We start from the raw sequence: 21,667 nt of genomic DNA, 5'->3' as shown, positions 1-21,667 counted from the left end.
TTCAACATATGAATTTTAGGGTGATGCATTAAGTTGGTAAAACCTGGCTATTTTGTATCACTGCTCCCCCCCCCCCCCCCAAACACCCTTTTATTAAAAAGAAGATTGGCCAGGGGTGGTGACTTATACCTGTAATCCCAGCACTTTGGAAGGCAGAGGCCAGGAGGTCAAGACCAGCCTGGGCAAAATAGCAAGACTCTCTACAAAGCATTTCAAAATTAGCCAGGGATGGTAGCATGTGCCAGTAATCCCAGCTACTTACCAGACTGAGGAAGGAGGATCACTTGAGTCCAGGAGTTTAAAGCAACTGTGATATATTATGTCAGCTGCATTCCAGCCTGTGCAAAAGAGCGAGACCCTGACTTTTAGGAAAAAAAAAAAAACAATCACCCAAGAAGCCTCCTACTTCTCTCTCTCTCTCTCTCTCACACACACACACACACACACACACACACACACATGCATACACACACACACACACACACATCCATTCAGTCACATGTTCAATTAATCTTGAATTATAAAAGGAAATTTCTAAAAGTATCAAAATTATACATCTATACATTATACATTTTACATTTATTATACATTTTAAAACAATGTTTTCAGTGATCAATAAGAAACATTTTTTTCTAAGAATAGCATCAATAATAAAACTTCAGAAATACACTAGGAGAAAACATAAAATGTTTCATATTTTGAGTTTTCTTTTATAAAGGTGTTTTAATTTATTAATAGTAACATGATAATACCCTACTCTTGAATACCATAAAGTGCTCATTCAAATAACCTCCTAGTTTCAGAGAGGACATAATACCTGTTAGAATTAGGAGAGAAGGCTGTGTGTGTGGGGGGGAATAGACTTAGAGATCTCTGCTTCTGGCTGCCTTTGGCTGCCATATTCATGTTTGTAAACCCAGAAACAATGACTTTGTCACCGAAGGAACTCTGAGTTGGCAGCCTGTCTCTAAAGCCATAGAGCTCTTAACTCCCTTTTTTTTTTTTTTTTTTTTGTAGAGACACAGTCTCACTTTATCGCCCTCGGTAGAGTGCCATGGCATCACATGGCTCACAGCAACCTCCAACTCCTGGGCTTAAGCGATTCTCCTGCCTCAGCCTCCCGAGTAGCTGGGACTACAGGCGCCCGCCACAACGCCCGGCTATTTTTTGGTTTGCAGTTCAGCCGGGGCCGGGTTTGAACCCGCCACCCTCAGTATATGGGGCCGGTGCCTTACTGACTGAGCCACAGGCGCCACCCAAGCTCTTAACCCCTTTAAAATAAGCTGAAGGAATTTGTCGGCCTCTCAGTTGACAGTTAAAATGATTGTCTAATGATTTAAGGTGGATGGCGAGGGCCTACGTAATCATTAAATGCTGATCAGTGCAACTTGTTTCCTCTTTTAAGAACAAGCCATCTATCTGTTGTATATTACTTAGACTCTCTGATGTTGAGCTATGAAAACTTAAAATGGCAAATACTAATTACAAAAAATAACATAAATGAGCTTTGGGCAGTGTGAAAATTTTTCTCTTTAAAGTATAGAAAGAACATCAGGCTATCATCAGACCAAGAACCCCGGTTTTTATAAAATCTATTGACTGTTTCTCATTAGAAATGAAACATTAATGTTGCTCCTTGGGAGTACTGAGCATTTTTTTTTCATACAAACCCTATGAGAGGAGGCTAGAAACTCATTTTCATGCATTTCATTCATCTTCATGCACACATCTTCTGCTTATTCTGAGACTGTAGAAGAGAAACACAAATTTCTGGCCATTGGAAGAATCTCATTGGAGATTCCACAATGATAATATTAAGTTCAAATTGAATTTAGTTGGCATGCAGGGCTGTGTCCTCACAAAGAACACCCTGTGGATTTCCTGTTCTTTCTTGTCTGCTCATTTCCTTTCCCTCTTTCTCTTCCATATATATACCCTTGAAATAAAGATAATTCTTTATATTTTCACTTTAAAATTAATTTTTACTATTTAAGGCAGTTGATGTACAGAAACCTTGCTTTATATTTCATAAATTCTATAACTTTTCAAATGCCTCTCAAAGATGAGTACATATGTTACTTTGGAAGAACATCCTCTCTGAGGCAATAAAATATCAATCTTGATTCTATTTCTGTTCATCTAATCTAGAATTCATAGAATTATCTTATTTGGAAGAGACCTTAAGTGGCAATTAGTTTGACCTCCTAATGCAATGTTAAAACCTTTGCTGTGTATAACTCTGTCAGATTCTTTTTAGATACATTTTTTAAAGGAGAGAGAGAGGGAGCTCACTGGTTTGGATTAGACCGTATTTGGGTTTAGTGTTGAATTTAGGATGTCACACTTTAAGAAGGCATATTGGCCAACCAGACGGTGACCAAGAAGGTAGTCAGAAAATTATTCCATAAGAACTGGAGGGATTTAGTCCAAGAAGAAACAAAATGACTATCTGTTAAAACTATCTAGGAAAATCTTACACTGGGAAGGAGGCAAAATAAATTATCCTCTCCGGTTTCAATATTATTATTCTTCCTTGTCCTGCTACACTTACTGTTTCTAGGAAGCTTCTATTTTTTTTTTTTTTTTAATTGTAGGGGATTCATTGAGGGTTACAAGAAACCAGGTTACACTGATTGCATTTGTTAGGTAAAGTCCCTCTTACAATCATGTCTTGCCCCTAAAAGGTGTGGCACACACCAAGGCCTCACCCCCTCCCTTCTCTCTCTATCTAGGCATCTTCTATTACTAAGAGTCCCACATTTCTGGGGCACTCACCCAATGATATGATTACACCATCATTGTTGATAGGGCTTAATGTGTAGTGATCCATGGGTCAGAGTGCTGAAGTCATCAGAACCAAGGAGATTCCTGCCCGCCAAGAGTAATCTTCTTGCCACTCGGCCGTCCTAACCCATTTCTGCATATCCTGTCTAGAACCTGAGTGCCTAGGCAAAGAAGAAAAGCGGATTGAGGGTTCCAAAGTCAACTTCCAGGATTCAGCTTCTGACTCTGCTATTAACTTGCTGTATTAATCTTCTTGTGCTTCAGTTTCTCCATTTGCTATATGGAGATAATTGTAGTTTCTAGCTCAGGTAGTTGCTGTGCAAATAAGTTGGTACACATACAATATCGTCTAGTACATAGCAAGTGCCCAGTACATTGTAGCTGTTATTTTTAATAACATACTTTGCATTTTTAAAAAATTTTTTATATCTTCTGTATCATTTTAATCTGACAACAACTCTGTGAGGAGGCTAGCACTTTTATTGCCCAATTCCCTCCTGCCATTATAGAGATTGTGAATTTAAGACATTCAACAGTCTTAGGCTATAGGAGCAGTATCTCTTAAAGCAGCGGTTCTCAACCTGTGGGTCGCAACCCCTTTGAGGATCGAAGGACCCTTTCACAGGGGTCGCCTAAGACCATCCTGCATATCAGATATTTACATTACGATTCATAACAGTAGCAAAAGTACAGTTATGAAGTAGCAATGAAAATTATTTTATGGTCGGGGGTCACCACAACATGAGGAACTGTATTAAAGGATCGCTGCATTAGGAAGGTTGAGAACCACTGATTTATTTATTTTTTTGTTTGTTTTTTCTTTTCTTTTTTTTTTTTTTTTATTGTTGGGGGTTCATTGAGGGTACAATAAGCCAGGTTACACTGATTGCAATTGTTAGGTAAAGTCCCTCTTGCAATCATGTCTTGCCCCCAGAAAGTGTGACACACACCAAGGCCCCACCCCCCTCCCTCCGTCCCTCTTTCTGCTTTAAAGGATAGGAATAGTCCTGATATGGTCTTTGTGATGAGACCGTATCTGTGTTAGTTTGTTGAGCTCTGTGCTTTAAAGAAGCATTGACCAAGAGGCCCCAGACTAAAGGGGAAGACTCAGCAGGACAGAAAGTATATGACTATTACAGAATCTAGAGATACAGTTGTAGAAGAGACACATCAGAGGAGATGAATTTTTTGAGAAAGGAGTGAATAGAATAGCTTTTTTATTTCATCTCTACATTGGTTTGTCAATTTCCATTCTCCAGAAGGTTTCTCTTTTAAATTCTCTTTGTACTTAAGAAACTTCAAGGAGACTGTCTGATCTTCATTGTGGTACTACTTAAAACTTCCCTTCAAAGGAGACATCAGCCGTGAGATACATTTGTTTCCAGGGACTCAAGCCCATATTGATTCTCTAGCTTTTAATTTGTTTAGGTTCTGGTCTAAGTATCACTATCTCAAAGAGCTTCTAAGCGCTTTGCTTCCTAACAGATTAATAATGTCTCTGTGCCTGATAGAAATTTAATAAAGCTGATTATGTGTTTATTGTGTTTTCCTAGGAATTTAGTTTTAATGGCTGATACAGTTTGTAGAATGGAAATACTGATCTGTCTTAACCAAATGAGAGCTTCAAATGAGATATGTTTGATAAGTTAAAGCAAAAGTAGAACAACATATACATCAACTTGTAGTCAGTGGGTGAATAATTACGGTACAGTGACACAGTGGAAATCCTGTCCGCCATTACAGAGAGTAAGAGGTGGGCATGTGCTAACATGAAGAGTAAAAAGGGAAACCACAGAAGGATGTAATACGTGTAGAATCCTATTTGTGTGACAAAAACAGTAACAAAAGGAACTCAGAGGGAAAACACACATTCTACAGTTGGAAAAGTATCTCAAATGAGAACTTGTGCAACTGACGACAGTGATTACTTTGGGGAAGGGGGCTCGTGGGGCTGAAAGAAGAAGTAGACGGTAACTCTTACATTATATTACAATTTTTTTGGCACTATTTGAATTTTTAAAGGGGCTGTATTAATTTTATAATTAAAAAGGAAGTCTGTTGGGGAATGAATGGTGAAGTAAGTGATCGTTGAGACCAGGTGGAACTGAGAAGGTACATATGTAGTACCCCATTGTTTGAAGCCAGATCTGCACGCAAGAAGGTGCAGAAAGTTAGAAAAGAAAGTTGGTATCTAGTGCTCATGAGTTCAGAGCGGCAGTGCCTGCAAAACTGATGTACACTGAGCAGTCTCATCAGGGAAGTGGAATATCCATACACTCCGCGTGCAGTTTTAAAATAGCATGCAATTTAAAATTGCACACGGACTTTACAGATACCCTGCACATGCTATATTAAGTATATAGGACTACCTGTGAAATATTCTTGCCAAATATGTTTTATTTGAAGGAAGAAAGATAACTTCCAATTTATAAGAAATACAGCTCCAAGTTGAACTTTCACACAAGAAAGGGTATAGACAATTTACACTGTTTCTTCAACAAGTAAGTGCTGAAAACATTATGAAGTTTTATTTTATGAAACCATTTTGTTGTAACTGTAGAGCACTCTGGAGAAAGAATTCGAATAGTATATTATATTGTCACACTTATATGGAACTGAGAAAGACTATACTTGAATCTTTTCAAGAAATGAATGATAAAAAATTAAGATTTTTTTTCATTTCTTGAGTCACACTTTTTTTTTATTAAATCATAGCCGTGTACATTGATATGATCATGGGGCATCATACACTCGATTCATAGACCATTTGACACATTTTCATCACAATGGTTAACATAGCCTTCCTGGCATTATCTCAGTTACTGTGCCAGTACATTTACATTCTACATTTACCAAGTTTCGCAAATACCCCTGTAAGATGCACCACAGGTATAATCCCACCAATCCCCCTCCCTCTACCCACCACCTTCCTCCCTCCCCTCCCTTTCCCACTTCCCCCTATTGTTAGGTTGTAACTGGGTTATAGCTTTCAGAGTTACACTCTTGGTAGGATTCTTTTCCTGATTTGGGGAAGTAATACGTCTTACTCAGAATATACATGTACACACACACACACACACACACACAATTTCTGATTCAAGACAGTTTTGGAACCAAGAAATTAATTTAGCATTAAGTCTGGCTAGAGTCAGACAGCCCAGTTGGCCTGGGATCAGTGGGTTTCCCGAAACCAGGAAAGTACTAGGCAAACCAGAAAAAGTCAGTGACCATAGTCTGGAAAACCCCCAGAGAATGTGATCTCAGCCAAATTGAACCTTCATCTTAAAGAAAAACAAAGTGCACTATTTATTATAGTTTAGACAGCTCTCTGCTGACTTACATCATAGCTTCACAGTTGTGGTTTTATTCTTTCCTAGTGAATGCATTGAATGTCACACATGCCTGTGTTGAAATGTCAGTGTAAATCTTTCACACAAGTATAAAGTCAGAGTCACCATGTTGGATTATCCATGTCTTCTGTTGCCCTTTAGTAATGTAAATCAAATGCTGAAAATGACTTTCACTCATTCATGTTTGTTAGTACTGTGTACCAGGGCCTAAGCTAAGCCTTCAAGTAAAATTAAGTTCTCTTCTCTCAATGAACTCACACTGAATGAGAGGACACAGCCACATAACAAATAACTATTTTAGTTTGTAATAAGTATGATAGTGGAAGATTCTGGTAAGTAGTTGTAGGCCCAATCTTTTGTGTTTCTTTTTCTTTTTTCTGCAGAAAAGTATTGTTCAGAAAGTATTGTTCAAAGACAGAACAAGAAGAAATGAGATAATAATTTGGATTATTAGTATTTCAGAATCTTATTTTAAAATCTTGTCCAAGGAATGCTCCAAAGTTTAAGCTTTATAAGAATAGAATAATAAGTCTTAAGGAATTAAAAATTAGCTTTGTTAGTGTTATTATTTTATACTTTTTTTTTTTTTAAGATAAAGTCTCACTGTGTTTCCCTGGGTAGAGTGCCATGGTGTCACACTAACAGCAACCTCAAACTCTTGGGCTTAAGCGATTCTCTTGCCTCAGCCTCCCAAGTAGCTGGGACTACAGGCACCCATCACAACGCCCAGCTATATTTTGGTTATAGTTGTCATTTTTGTTTGGCAGGCCTGGGCTGGATTTGAACCTGCCAGCTCCGGTGTATGTGGCTAGTACCCTAGCCACTGAACTGTAAGCACTGAGCCCATTACTTTATACTGGTTTTTTTTTTGGAGACAAAGTCACCCTGGTCTAGAGTGCCATGGTGTCATCACAACTCACAGCAACCTCTAACTCTTGGGCTTTAAGCAATCTTGTTGCCTCAGTCTCCCAAGTAGCTGGGACTGTAGGGACCCACCACAATGCCCAGCTAGTTTTTCTGTTTTAGTAGAGATGGAATTTTACTCTTGCTTAAGCTGGTTTTGAACTCCTGAGCTCAAGTCATCCACCAGCCTCAGCCACCCAGAGGGCTAGGGTTACAGGAGTGAGGCACTGTGCCCAGTTATACTTACTTTTTAGAAAAGTGTGACAGAGGTTGGACTGTTCTCACTATATCTTAGTTTTTAACTTGAAAAACTTCCCCAACACTATCAGACCAAGGAACCCTTTCCTCTGTGCCCAGCAGTCATTTGTGAGATAGCAAGATGTGTTTGTTGTTAAAATATAGATGCTAAAATTCCATTGGTATTAAATACATAATAACACATCTAAACATATTGGTAGTGGTCACAATTTCTTTGTCCAGTAGAAATAAAAATGATATGAAAATTAAATTTTTATGTTCTAGGCACATAATAATAAATAAGTCTTTAAAAGACGATAGCTGCATTGTACATCCATAAGAATTTTTTGTTTTAATATTAATCCCCAGGACTGTTTGGCCTTCCATAATTGTTTGGATTCATTAAGAAGTCATGTATGAAATTACAGTGGGAAAATATTTAGTTATTCACTTTTAATTAACTCAATGCAATCTAATTAGTCCAGGTAACTAATAATTGTGACATTTGGACTATGTGGAGTAGGGAGGAATAAACAAAGGGGAGCAGTGCGAAAGGTGAGGTCGTAAGTTGGGGACTTCGGGGGAGTTTGTGGAAAGCCTTCTTGATCATTATTAAGACTTTAGTTTTTATTTAGAGATGAAGAATCATTGAACAATTTTAAGCAGACTAGTAAATTTAATCTGTATTTGAATAGGATCGCTGTGCTGCTATTTTGCATTACTGTAAGGGAGAATTATAGCATGCAGATCAGATTGAAGGCTTTTGAAACCAGCCAGCTGAAAGAGGATAAGTGGCCTAGACCAGGCTTGTGACAATAGATGTGGTAAGATGTGATTGGATTCTGGATATATTTTTGAGATATAGCCAACAGAAATAGTCCCATGGGGTGAGAGAAGGGTGGGAATCAAGAAAGACTCCCAAAGTTTTTGGCTGGAATAACTAAAAAGATGAAGTTGCCTTTAATAGAAGAAATTCTGTGGTGTAGGTTTTAAGGACAACGCTAGGCTCACTTTGGGGCATGATAAGCAGGAAATGTCTGCTGTGTAGCCATGTGGTGATGCCAAGCAGGCAGGTGGATCATGAGAGTCTGGAGGGCAGCAGAGAGCACTCGCCAGAGATAGAATAGAGGAGTAGTCAGTTTGTGGATGTTATTTAAAGCTACCAGTGAAGCAAAAAGGGCTGAGGACAGAGGCCTAGAGTCCTCCAAAGTCAAGGAACTGAGGAGCAGCCTGCAAAGATGGGAAGGAATGACTAGCTCCGTAGGAGGAAAGTGAGCAGTACCCTGTCGGAGTGACATCCGAGACGCCAAGCAGGAAAACATTTCAAGGAAGAGGAAGTGATCAGTTATTATAAGTAATGCTTATAGGTCAAGTAAGGTAAGGTCTGATAAGTGACCACTAATAAGTAACATCAAAGGGTGTCAACTATTTAATAAGGTGAGCAAGCAATAACTACCATTTGTTGAGCTTTTCTTATAAGTACTGTGATATATGCTTTGAACAGTTATATTTAATGCATAAAATGTTCCCGCATGATAAGGATTCTAATTCCCACCGTACAAGTATTAGAAGCCATGGCTCAGAGACATTAGGAAATTAACCCAAAGCCACATACCTAGTAAATTTCCCAAAGCCAGAATGCAAAACCAAGATTTAAAAGCCTTTACTCATTTCTTTATATTGTATTCTCTGAACACATGTTAAAGTTGCTTCCGTAGCTTTGCAAAAGGCTCGTCAACTGTTAGTAGTATTTTAGCTGTGCCGTGTCTGTCTGTGTAGGATTAGTTAAAGCTCCTGTAATGCTTTGTACTGCAGTACAGATCTGTATCCTAAAGGGCAAAGATAGATAAATTCAAGTTTGTTTTTTCTTATAACTTTAATCCAAGAGCACTTTGAATTACAGAACTTCCTTAAATGACTTTTCTGTGAACATTCTATAATATGAAAATACGGGTGATAATGTTTCTCTTATAGCAGAATTGTATTTATTTAGATAGAATTTTTGTTGGTATACTACTGCTCTATGTGTTTATTTTTTAAAATGTTCCCAACAAAACACCTGTTTTTGGAATAAATCTGAGGTATACAAACCAGAGGTGATTGCTGTCCTGAGTATATTGTTGTCTTAAACTTTTGATTCTCATTTTACTAGTTTATACCACCATGAAATTATCCACTAATATATGTGAGTTTTTTATAAGTAGGTCTGCTTTATTTTTCCAAAACTGAAATTACACTCTGTTAATTACCTAGCAATTAGAAAATTACTTTTATCATTGCTTTGTCACTTGGCAGTCGAGGTATAAATTTGGCACTAGCTGGTACACATTCACTAAGTTTAGTCTTAGGCTATGTGTTTTCAATTACTTTGTATTAAGGCACAGCATTTGATAAGTAACAGTTGTAAATGTTTTTCTAGATTGTGGAAAAACTCTGGGTTCTTACTGGCATAAGCTTGCTTTAATCATCCTATCCTTTATTCTCAATTTGCTCTGCCCTCTTCCCTAGGAATTCCTCATTGCCATGGCTCAGCCGCCCCTACTTAGACACTGCTTCCACTTTGTTAAGTGACACTGTCGGTGTCACACTCCTGGATTAGTCTGGTAGCCTCCTATTCAGGTCTTCCTACCACAGGTTTTCTTCCTCTTTTCAGGTTTATTCTCCATATAGTAACTAAAGTGGCCTTTCCAGAATTTCAGTTTAGGTAATTTTCTGCTTCACTTAGCCATGGGAGTTTTTTCTTTTTTGGTAGTTTCCCAAATATACCATATCCACTAGGTATTAACGTGTATTCTTCACACTACCTGAAATAAAGGTTCGCAAACTTTTGCCTCAATGATTTGTTTATGCTCAAGTCTCAGCTCAAAAAGCAGTTCTGAGAGTCTTCCTGGCCCCAGTTCCTTCTGCTGGCCTCCAGCATAGTGGAGGTGTGTACCCTCCCTCCTTCCTGGTGGCCTTCCCTCCCCCCGATCTGTCCTGGCCTCCAGCATAGTGGAGGTGCGCACCCTCCTGCCTTCCTGGTGGCCTTCCCTCCCCCCCGAATCTGTCCTGGCCTCCAGCATAGTGGAGGTACGCACCCTCCCTCCTTCCTGGTCCGGCCTTCCCTCCCCCGCACCCCCCCTCGTCTGTCCTGGCCTCCAGCATAGTGGAGGTATGCACCCACCCACCTACCTTGGTCCGGCCTTCCCTCCCCACAGTATCTGTCCCGCCTGGGCAGATACTGGACTGTACTGCCTGCTCTCTCTAGTTACCTGATTCCTCAGAAACTGGACTTTTGTTTCCTCATCTTTTGTCCTTCTGAATAAAGAACTAGTTTATATGCATCTCCTGTAGGGGCTCTGTGTGGCTTTGAGGAAGCAGACCCCCAGGGCAAAGTGATGCTGACCTTTCTCATTTACCACACTGTCCCTCACACCCAACATGGTAGATGCTAATAGATAAAGTGAATGTCAGAGAGGACCAGATTTGTTTTTAGTCTTAACCTCTCCTGAATTCTAGTTCCCATATTTATGACAACTCTTTCTGTCTCTGACATTATCACTAGGATATCACATGGGCCCTTTAAATTCAGTGAACCCAGACCTCAAATTCTTTCCCTCAGGGCTCTCTTTCCTTCCCCTCCTTTCTTTTCTTCTCTTCTTTTCTTCTGTCATTGACATTTTCAAACTGGAAACTATAATATCCTTTATGACCTACATCATCCAATTTTCAGATTCTATCAGTTTTGCTTTCCAGCATATTTTGAAACTCACCCCTTAATGAATGTCATTTTTCCCCACAGGTACTTTATTTTAGCTTCCTATCATTTTCTACCTTATTAATTACAGAGCTTTCTAATTTATTTGACTTACATAAATTTCAACAGCTTAAAAACTAAATATATTATCATTTCAAAGCATTATAAATTATTTCTCTTAAGTGATTTTAAAGTATTGGGAAACCACTTTTTTTTTGTACATTTTGACGCTTTAAATAAGCCACAGTGGTTTTTCATATGTATTCATTCATTTAGGGACTTTGTTCATTTTCAGGAATAAGAAATTGACATTATTGAATCAACTATATACAAATAAAATTGTATAAAAGATACTTTGAAAGAGGAGAAACTTTTTATTCATAAGCAGTAAAGATGCCACTCTTTTTATATAACCTGAAATGTCAGCTGCATGCTCTAAGAGCTTGCTGGCTTTTTACTAGTCATCCAAGGCAGTTATTATCTCTGGGGGAAACTTTCAAACTGCAATGTAAACTCCAGTTCAGTCCAGAAAATTGGTCAAGATGGGACTAGATTTACCTTCTTCCTGAAACAATGAGAAAAATAAACAAACTACATCAAACATTGTTTTTCAGACGTGGAGTATCAGGCAGTACATGGCAGTGATCCCTGAGACAGGGAGCAAATCTCAGGTGAACACTGCAATTGTTCCAGCTTACTGCCATGGAAGAATTTTCAGGCCTTAATTCAGCAAGGGGCAACCCAGGAGAAGGGACCTAATGGGTCTCCCTAAATTGAGGAGGTGAAATTGAGATTTTGGGGAAACCAAGGTGGTTGAGCATTAGCAGGCAGAAGATCTGATGAGGGAGATCTGAACCCCATCCCCAAAGGTCCCCTTACAGTCTTGGGCTAAGTACTAATTAACATATGTGTACAGAAACTACCTGAGCCTGATTAAAGAACCACCCAAAAGGATCAGAGATAATAAACCTAGGAACTCACAGATTCTGTGCTACTTTCTGTTGCCACCAGCCAGAGTGGGAAACCTTTGTAATTCATTGGATTATCAATCACAGAAGGACAGGGGTAGGAGGGAAATAGTCCTGTACTAAAGGCTGCTCTAGTCCTGCCTTCCAAAGCCTACAAGCAGGCTTGAAGCAACCTGATACATATATAATAGAAATCTCTGGAGGAAGGAATAATGGGAGAGAGAGCAGAAAACACATTTGGTGAAATAATAGCTAAAATTTTTCTACATGTAGTGAAACTATACAGGTCTAAGAAGCACAGCAAGCCCCAAGCAAACACATGCACACCATAGCACAAAGAAAGCTGTATCAAAGTGCTTAATGTCAGTGATAAAGAGAAAATATTCAAGTATCCAAAGGAAAACACATGTTCAAAGGAACAAAGGATGATGGCAGATTTCTAGTCTTTAAACAACGCAAGCCACAAAACAGTGGAGCAACATCTTTAAATTCTTAAAAGAGTGGGAAGATGTCGACCTAAATTACATTTTCCTATTAAAGTTTCTTTCTAAAATGAAGGTAAAATAGGAGTCCTGACAATAACTCAATACTCCCTAGAAGTATCATTTGTAAAAACACTTAATGTGTTATCTGAAGGGAGAAACTTGCTGTGCTATTGATGGTACAAAAATGTTAATTCTTTATTTTTATACAGCAGTTTACGTGATAAAGGTGTTCCTATATGGGAGAAAACTTCACAGTGGGTTCCCCTTTGCCTCAGGGGATATATTTCAAGCCTTCTCTGGGATGCCTAAAACTGAAGATAGCACAGAATCTTGTATATTTTTTTGATCTGATAACAAGTAGGGCTACTAAGTGACTAATAGGTAGCATCTACAAGGTGGATAGATATGTTTGATAAATGTCCCAGGTGGGACAGAGTGAGAGGCGTAAGATTTTATCACGCTACTTAGAACGTCACCCAATTTAAAAAGTGGGAATTGTTAATTTCTGGAATTCTCCGTTTAGTATTTTCAGACCATAGTTAGCAGCAGGTAACTGTGCAGATAAGGGGGAACGACTGTATTGTCACAAGTTTTTGAGAGAGCTGGGATGGGTGACATTTTTATCCCTATTTGAGACATGAAAAAGTGGAGATGCATATTTACTATAATTTTCACAGGTTTCGTAAGATTCATGAATGTAATCGGGATTCCTGACTTCCTCTTCAGGACTCCCTTCTAATGAAAATAGTCTTGTTGTTAATAGCTGTGCATTGTTTAAAATATTTTCTAAAGTGTATGGAGCGCCTTGAAAGTAATTAATAGAGGCAGTTCTTTTGTATCTTGACATTTAGAAAAGGTGAAGAAAATAAATAGAAAATCTTATTAAATCCCTTGGCCCCAAATAAAAGGCAGGAAAAATGAAGGACAATGCATTATAGGATACCAGGACTGTGTGAAAAACAGTGATGATGTTTGAACTGTAAATTAGTAAAGGTTGGAAATTGCTTTGGTTGCAGAGAAGTTTTTAATTAAAATGAAGTTATTTCAGTTTCCTTAAAAAAAGGTGAGAAGTTTGAGTATTTCAATTGCCATATTAAATTTTAGCAAAGAACCTTTTAATAACTTGGATCAAATTAAAATGTGGCAGAAATTAGTTAGGAAGAAACTATATTTTGCTTTTGACTTTATACTATTTATATAGCACATAAAATAGAAGAATTAAGTACTATGTTGCCGTATTTTATTGCATCCAGTGTAGCAAATTAGTTTGGAGCATAACTAGCAGCCATATGGAATGAATAAGGTCCATTGTCTTTTTGTAGCCACTAAACTGTCTTCAAATATAGTTCTTCAGGGATGCTTTTCAATCTTTTCTATTAAAGAAATTTTGAGAAGTAGGTCTTCAGATAAGGTTTTATGGTAGAATTGGGATTTAAAAGTTAGAACTTTAAAGGAGGACAGGATTTAAGTAGGATAAGGAAGACTATTTCCAGTTGTAGGAATATGAATTCTGACATGTCTCTTCAGAACAGTAGAGAGGTTCATGGTGGAAAAAAATAAGAAATAATATAGACGAGGCCTTGACAAACAAGTAAGGGAACCCGATGGGATGCATGCGTGGTACTGGAGTTAGAATAGACTCCTGAGAAGCATGAACCGTCTCTTTTTCAGTTGTGAAATGTGAATTTTGGGTCTTTCCAGCATGTATTTTGTGTGTTAATTTTCATTGTTTTGAGTATGAATAAATACAGATTAAATGGCCATGTAAGAATTTTTTTACCTGAAGAGGGGGATATGTTTTTCTTTCTCTTTTCTAGTCCACTCCTTTACATCTAGCAGCTGGCTACAACAGAGTTCGCATAGTCCAGCTGCTTCTTCAGCACGGTGCAGATGTTCACGCCAAGGACAAAGGGTAGGCGTAGTTCATGTCCTTTTTCATGGTTTTGTTCATGGATTGTTATGCTCTGTTCTCATCTCTTGCTCTGAAGATTTTAAGCTCTATGCGAAGCCATGTATTCCACTTATTACAGCTTATGTAGCATTTTAAGAATGTTCACAACTGTGGTTTCAAACTTTATTTTCATGTACCTACCTGGTAAGGGATACTTCTCATAATAATTACCGAAAACAGTTTGATTTTATTGCAGTTTTGCCATTTGAAGCTGCAATTTGTTTTTCAACTCTTAGTTTGCATTTTAGAAAAATAAATTGAAAATTGTGATTACCCAGTAGCACAGTTACCATATTAGTCAGTTACTAAAGGATTATCCTTATTAATACTCCAAAATGATAAAATATACAATATCTTATTTTTTATCCTGATGAAATCTTGGACATCTAAGCTGAGAAAACCTAGGTCCTTACGTAGGTTGAAATTACATAAGGGAGGGGGGGTGGGTGGGAACCAAGAAAGCAGCCATGCCATTTATTGTATAAAGAGGTGAGTTTTAGAAAGCTTCGTATCAGTTCCCTGTGCAGTCTCCGGGGGAGTAAGTACATTGGGTCTGCTATCCCATGAGATGGGCTAACCTTTCTCATTGTCCCTCCTGAAGATCTAAAAGATAATTGACCCTACTACCCAGGTAAAGTAGATTATGTTGCACTCCTGTGATTGACAGCATAAGGAAAAGATGCCCTGGAGGAGGGTGTCGCTCACTTTGCCCCTCTCCAAGTCAAGAAACACAGACGAGAGCTTAGTACTTGAGACCCTTTCAAGAGGGAGAATTCATCCGTTGCACATCTGCTCTTTTTGGTGCCTGCGTCAGGTTTCGTGCCATTTATAAATGGTGTCCCAGTAGCATAGGGGCATAAATGCCTGATGTTCCTGTACACCTCTGTTTCCTTGTGCATGTCTGAGAACAGATGGGCGTACAATAGGTGAGTCATCAACAGAGGTACACCGCCAAAAGGGGGTTTTTGACTCAGGATACTTTGATATGCAAGTTATAATAGTTTAGATATTTAATTCCTATACTGGAAATTATCATGAAAGTGAATTAAAATGGTGGAATATTTCCATTCACTACCAATTAACATTTGCTTTTGTAACTACTTAATATGACATATTTAGAGCATGCCATTATAAATTAGCACATGATCCTCCTTTCACCTAAATGTTCTCTAACTGGTACTTTTATTGTTATATTTAAGGATACCAAAAAATAAGGTAAAGGCATGAATATGAACTGTGCTTTGAATTCTCTTACTGAATACCTAAAAGTATTTTTAAGTATACTTGTATTGGGGTTTATTAGATCTTTGTTTCTCAGCACTTCATGGAGGAATGACTGTAAGTTATTGGAAATTTAAGTATTTCCCTTTGCCTTTTGTCATTTAGTGGACTTGTGCCTCTTCATAATGCATGTTCATATGGACATTATGAAGTCACAGAGCTGCTACTCAAGGTAAGAGAAGGTCAAAATGTGGAGCACCATTTGCTTTTACTTTTAAACTTTTCCTACGTTTCTTGGCCACGAGAATGTCTCTTTAGACTTTTAAGAGAATAAAATAGTTTTCAAAAAATTACCATTACCTTAAAATTTTTTAAATATTCAACTTAATTTGAGCTTTTTCAAAGAGAAATTAAAGAAATTAAAACACTTGTTCACATTTTTTTAAGTTATAACTGTAATTTACAGGGCAACAAATGTTTTCTGTGTTTTATCTGGTCCAGAGAAATGATTACTGACCTAAAGCGTCTTCTCTCCCTGCAGCATGGAGCCTGCGTTAATGCCATGGATCTCTGGCAGTTTACTCCGCTACATGAGGCTGCTTCCAAAAATCGTGTAGAAGTCTGCTCTTTGTTACTTAGCCACGGTGCCGACCCTACGTTAGTCAACTGCCATGGCAAAAGTGCTGTGGATATGGCTCCAACTCCTGAGCTCCGGGAGAGATTGACATGTATGTGTTTATATCCTGAAATCAATATGGCTTCTTATAAATTGGAATATCTTTCAATTGAGTTTTGTCTAATTAAAATAATAACCTTCCATTTTTACAAATACATTAGTTCCTAATTCTCAGTGTTAATTGCATACTTTTCTTCAGGAATTACATACACATACTATATTTTGTGTTTCTGTAAGCCTAATTCTAATTCACATGTTGAGGCCCCTCTTTGTGTTTTTGAAGACTAATGAGGTTGAGTCAATCAACAACCATTGGTTGAGAACTTACCATGTGCCTGGCACTAGAAATACAGCAGTATACAGACTATGAAAAATCTCTCAGAGCTCAGAGCTTATGTTCTTATTCCATTACTAGTCATAGATGATATCTAACTGTATTGAGCACTACTATTTCCCAAGCCCTTCAATGTTGCACAATCATGTTTTTATTTATTATGTGTGTGTGGCCCAAGTATCATTAATCACTTGCCCAAGTTTAAGTGAGATTTTGTTTTTATGATTTAGCGAAAGTAATCTTCTCAAATATTGATGTATTTTAGTAATATATACTGTGTATGTAAATGTTTTCTAAATAAACTGTTTGCTTTAGAATCGTTTTAGATATATAGGAAATTTATGAAGGTACCACAGAGAGTTCCACATCCAGTTTCCCTCATTAGTATCACTTTACAATAGTATAGTACACTTGCCATTTGTCGCAATTAATAAACCCTCATTGGTACATTATTAACTAAAGTCCAAACTCTATTCAAATTCCTTAGTTTTTATCTAATGACCTTTTTCTGTTCTAAGATCTCATTCACAATACCACTTACATAGAGTTTTCACATACAATAATGAAATGTGTATAATTCTACATGTGGTCATACAGGTGTCACCTACCTAATTTTTACCTTGGCCCATGGTCTGTGTTCTCTCTTAAATTGGGGATTCTAAGAATGAGATAACACCTAAGAAAATCTTTGCTAAGTGATAACTTTCAGAAAAGGCATACTCGGTGTGATGCTGGCATCATGTTTGTTTAAACTGATTTTAAACTATGATAGTTTATGTCAAAACAGAGTTTTTCACAATTTTGATCTTATTTAAGGGAAATTTCAATTTATTTTGACATTCAAATAGGTGACATCTGCTAGATTATAGGCCAACACAAGTTAATTGTACCTGGGCATTTACATCGCTGTCTTTGTAATGAATTCTTTTCAAAGTTGCTTATTCGTTCCTAGCCAGGTGACTCTTGCCACTTTCTATGGTGCATAATATAATTCAGTTTTCTATTTGCATGTTCTATCTTTCTAGTGAATTTTTAGTTCTTAGAGAGCTCTTTGTTTTTATTTTTCTTTATCATAACACCTAGTAAAAATGTACAGTGGAATTTGGCTTTGGGCCTCTGTCTTCCTCCCTCCAGCCTAGCAGAGTGCATTGCTTACAGTATGTGCTCAGCAAGTTTACTGACCTGAATTTAACTCAACTTAAAACTTATTCTTTTTCTAATTTCCTTTTCTTAATTTATATACTAGCTCAGCTTTATCTCCCTATATCATTGTTTTACATTTTTTTTCCATTTTGCAAATTAGCAACATTATTGGAAGTTTTTACATTCTATTTTAGCAGTCTGTCTTATTTCAGTGTAGACATTAACATTTGGTGTTAATTTGTGTAGTTTGTGAATTAGAGTACTTTCCAAACTTCTCAGTATCTCCTTTGTTTCATTAAGTAAGATTCTACCAATGAATTATTTGAAACAAAGGATTGAACAAAATCAGACCTTCTCCGTCTGTGGTCTCCATCGTCGTGTCCACTGCTTTGTATGAGGCATTCACAGTTACAGGAAATTATACAAAGGAAAAAGGCGCTTTGATTTTGTTCATGGTAACAGCATTTCCACTCCACACATTTCTGTTCTTCCGTGACTCTTTTTTTATTTGTGGTTTTTATGAAGCCAAACGAGCATGGTTTGGTTTCATTCTTGTTTCAAAATAATGAACATAAAGAGAGAAAGTTTTAGGTATTTTATAAAATTAATTTTCAAAATCAATTTGAGTAATTTATAGTTTTACTACTTTTTTATCCACTTCCTTGAAGTTTTAAAAACAAACCTTTATGTAACCTTTGCATTTAGAAGTTTAGAAGAGCAATTATATACTTGATAGATTTTTTTCATTCTCTGGGAAATTCTTTTAATCTTAAGTATTGTTCAATAAAATATTTTGAATTTGGAAATTAATTTGGGTAGAAATATTTACCTTTTCTCTAAAGAGCAAAGATTTTATTTGTTGTTATTTGAGAAAATGCCATGCTGTGTAGTTGTATTATTTCATCATAATTTCTTAATTTTTTTGTACTGCATTCTTACTATTTGTTTTTCATAAATTTGCCTTGCCAATTTAATTTTCTTCCAAGATGTCTTTCCTGAACATAAAGAGCACATAATTTAAAAGGCAGAAATGCTTTTATCACCATGATATTCATATAATGTTTGTCACTAGCATAAAGGCCAGTATGATTTGCATTAAGTTTAAATTTCTCTAGACTGATAGCCCCACAAAACTATACTTTTGCTAGACATCAGTTCTCAGTATATCACCTTCTTCTGCACCTGTCTGACCCCCCTCCTTTTATGTAGCAGTTTATAATTCTTACTTTATTGTCCCTAATTTTATCATTACAATGAAAATCCATACTTTTGCTATTTGAATTTACTTTTGTTTCATTTGACCTTGATGTTTTATTTTTTGGAGTCCTATACATTGAGCAATTAAGCAATGATAAAGAACCTCTAAAAAAGAAGTTACGTGAAAATATTTTTCCCTGAACCTGCCATGAATTATTTTATAAATTTTCAGCGATTCAGCACCCATGCAACAAATACCTACTTGAATACCGACCATATACCTACCACTGTGCTAGGTGATGGAACTACTGTCACAAATGTGACAGTGCCATATGGCTAAAAGCATATGGCTGTGGCCCTCGTAAGAAGGGATCCTAACCCAGTAATGAGGAAGGTCAGGAAAGCTTATGCAGAGTATCTAAAGTGAGACCTTGAACAAAGAATAGTAGTTAATAAGCCACGTATGTGCATGAGTGTGTGTGTGTCTGCACACATGTGTGCTTGTTTCTCTCTTGAGAGAGTGAAGGGAATGTAATGGGGCTGTCAGAGGAAAGGAGAGAAAGGAAAAAAAGGAGAACACAGTACCATGCAGATGCAAAAGCCTGAATGTGAGAGGGTCTGGAATTATTAGGTAGTATGTCGTTGCTGTTTGCATTGTTTTAGAATAATTTTCAGCTTTTTGAAAAATAAGTGGGCATATCAAAATATACATCAAATTTGTAAAATGGAAAATAAGACATATTTTTAATAAATAAGAATATGTATTTTTATTCATGCAATCAATTTACATATGGCTTTTTAAAAATCTCTTACCTGCTTATAAAAATAATAAATATGATATTGTTCTTTAAAAATTTTCAAACTCTGAAAATTTTCCCATATTTCCTTTCTTTCCTCTTCCGTCAAGACCTCACTGTTCAAATTTTGGTGAATGTTATGCTAAATTTTTTTCTCTACTACTCTTTTGATTTAGTTACGTTGGCAATACTAGTAATAATAGCAAATAAATGGGTAAGCCTATCCTTTCTCTTTTGCTCCTTGAATTTTCATTTAGCAATATATTCACTCATGTCAGTGAACATAGATGTATCTTTTTTGTTTAAGAGCTGTATTACGGTGCATGTGTTCACAAATTATGTAACTGGTTTCTTTTTGGTGAACATGTAGGTTGCCTGTTTTAAAACTGTGCTGTAGTAAGCATCTTGGTATGTGTATCCTTATGAACTCTAAAAGTATGAAATACTCTTATTTCAGAGCATATGTGTAGCAGCCTGTATAGCCTGTGGCTAGTAGGAGAGAGAGTTCCAAGAAATACCTGTATAGCTCAGTAATGGAACACCTTGGTGAAAAGGGCATGGAGAGAGATTTAGCTTTCCTAACAAGCATGAGAGCTTGCGAGATGAAGAGCATTGGTGAATTGGCAACCTCTACACCTGTAGTGTTGAGAAGCACAAGATCAGACTAATATTAGGCTGGAGGAGAAGGCAGTCGGGAGCATGCGCATTCTATCATGGACCCACTTACTCTGACTGTCTCCTCTCCTGCCTGCAGAATGCCAGCATGGTGTCTCTCTGCTGAAGATTACCAAACTCTACTAAAGACTAAGATCTATCTATTCTAAGACTGCTTTACTCTCTCTAAGACACTCTCTAACTCTCTCTTGCTCTCTCTCCTGCGGAAGTAGATAGCCCTCAGACACCTAAGAGAAATTGTTCTTGAGCAAGGTAGCTTAGCGGGTCCAAGTCTGGAACCTAGTTAAGCTGGGCCCGAGACCTGGCCAGTCCCAGGCCTTGACACATACATGTTTCAGAATTTTTCATGAATCTACACCCTTATCCTTTGCATTTTTAATCTTTACATTGTCGTATTGCTGCTATTGCTAAAATAGAGAAATTTGTAAAATTAATAATTTTCTAAAACTAAATTTATAATTGTGATGAAGATTTTTATAAATTTTAAATCTTTTTTATGTCAACCTTTATTTCATTAACAGATGAATTCAAAGGTCATTCTTTACTACAAGCAGCCAGAGAAGCAGATCTAGCCAAAGTTAAAAAAACACTTGCTTTGGAAATCATTAATTTCAAACAACCACAGTCCCATGAAACAGCACTGGTAAGGTTTTATTGCTAATCTTGTTCGGTAGGTCTGTAATAAGAGTGTAAGCATAAAGGAATGCTTTTCATGTCAGAAACCTTAAAGGAACATTAGTATCTGAAAGGCAGGAATTTGCATTTTAGTGTTGGTTGCATTGATTTTTAAATTTGGTTCAGGGGAGGATTCTTTTCATGGGTGAGAGAATAGACATTTGCTCAACCTTGATTTAGAAATTATTTTACCTTTGTCGTTACCCAGCCTTATAACAAATCTACATTTGTGGCCAGTGCTTTCATAAGGTACTAGACGTGATTTTCCCGATAGAATTTTTTCCTTCTGTCTGCTACATAAATACCGTATGTCTTTCTGTAGAAGATTGAAGTGTGTTTCAAAGATACTGGCATCATCCTTTGAGCAATTGTATTCAGAGAACTGATTACATTCATGCTAGGAAAATGGTAGGATGATGAATTTTCTGTTTCAGACTTAAAACTATTTGTATTTTTTCTTCTAATGTACTTTCAGAAAGATTATTTTATTTTCTTTGTCACTGACTACATTGAGCCTCAGGTAAGGGGGTGCTTA

General features: G+C 37.1%; 1 protein-coding gene across 1 annotated transcript in view; it reads left to right on the top strand.

Moving 5' to 3' along the window:
• The window catches only part of TNKS (tankyrase), a 203,089-nt gene that overhangs the window by 117,711 nt on the left and 63,711 nt on the right, over positions 1-21,667 (top strand). Inside the window, exons 6-9 of the mRNA XM_053578550.1 lie at positions 14,281-14,375; positions 15,801-15,867; positions 16,177-16,363; positions 20,979-21,100. Coding sequence (XP_053434525.1) covers positions 14,281-14,375; positions 15,801-15,867; positions 16,177-16,363; positions 20,979-21,100 — 471 coding nt within the window. The remainder of the gene's footprint in view (positions 1-14,280; positions 14,376-15,800; positions 15,868-16,176; positions 16,364-20,978; positions 21,101-21,667) is intronic.

Source organism: Nycticebus coucang, chromosome 24 (genome assembly GCF_027406575.1).
Source record: "Nycticebus coucang isolate mNycCou1 chromosome 24, mNycCou1.pri, whole genome shotgun sequence".
In the NCBI taxonomy this organism is placed as follows: domain Eukaryota; kingdom Metazoa; phylum Chordata; class Mammalia; order Primates; family Lorisidae; genus Nycticebus; species Nycticebus coucang.
The sequence above is the reverse complement of the archived record's forward strand: the minus strand, read 5'-3'. Positions and strand labels throughout refer to the sequence as shown.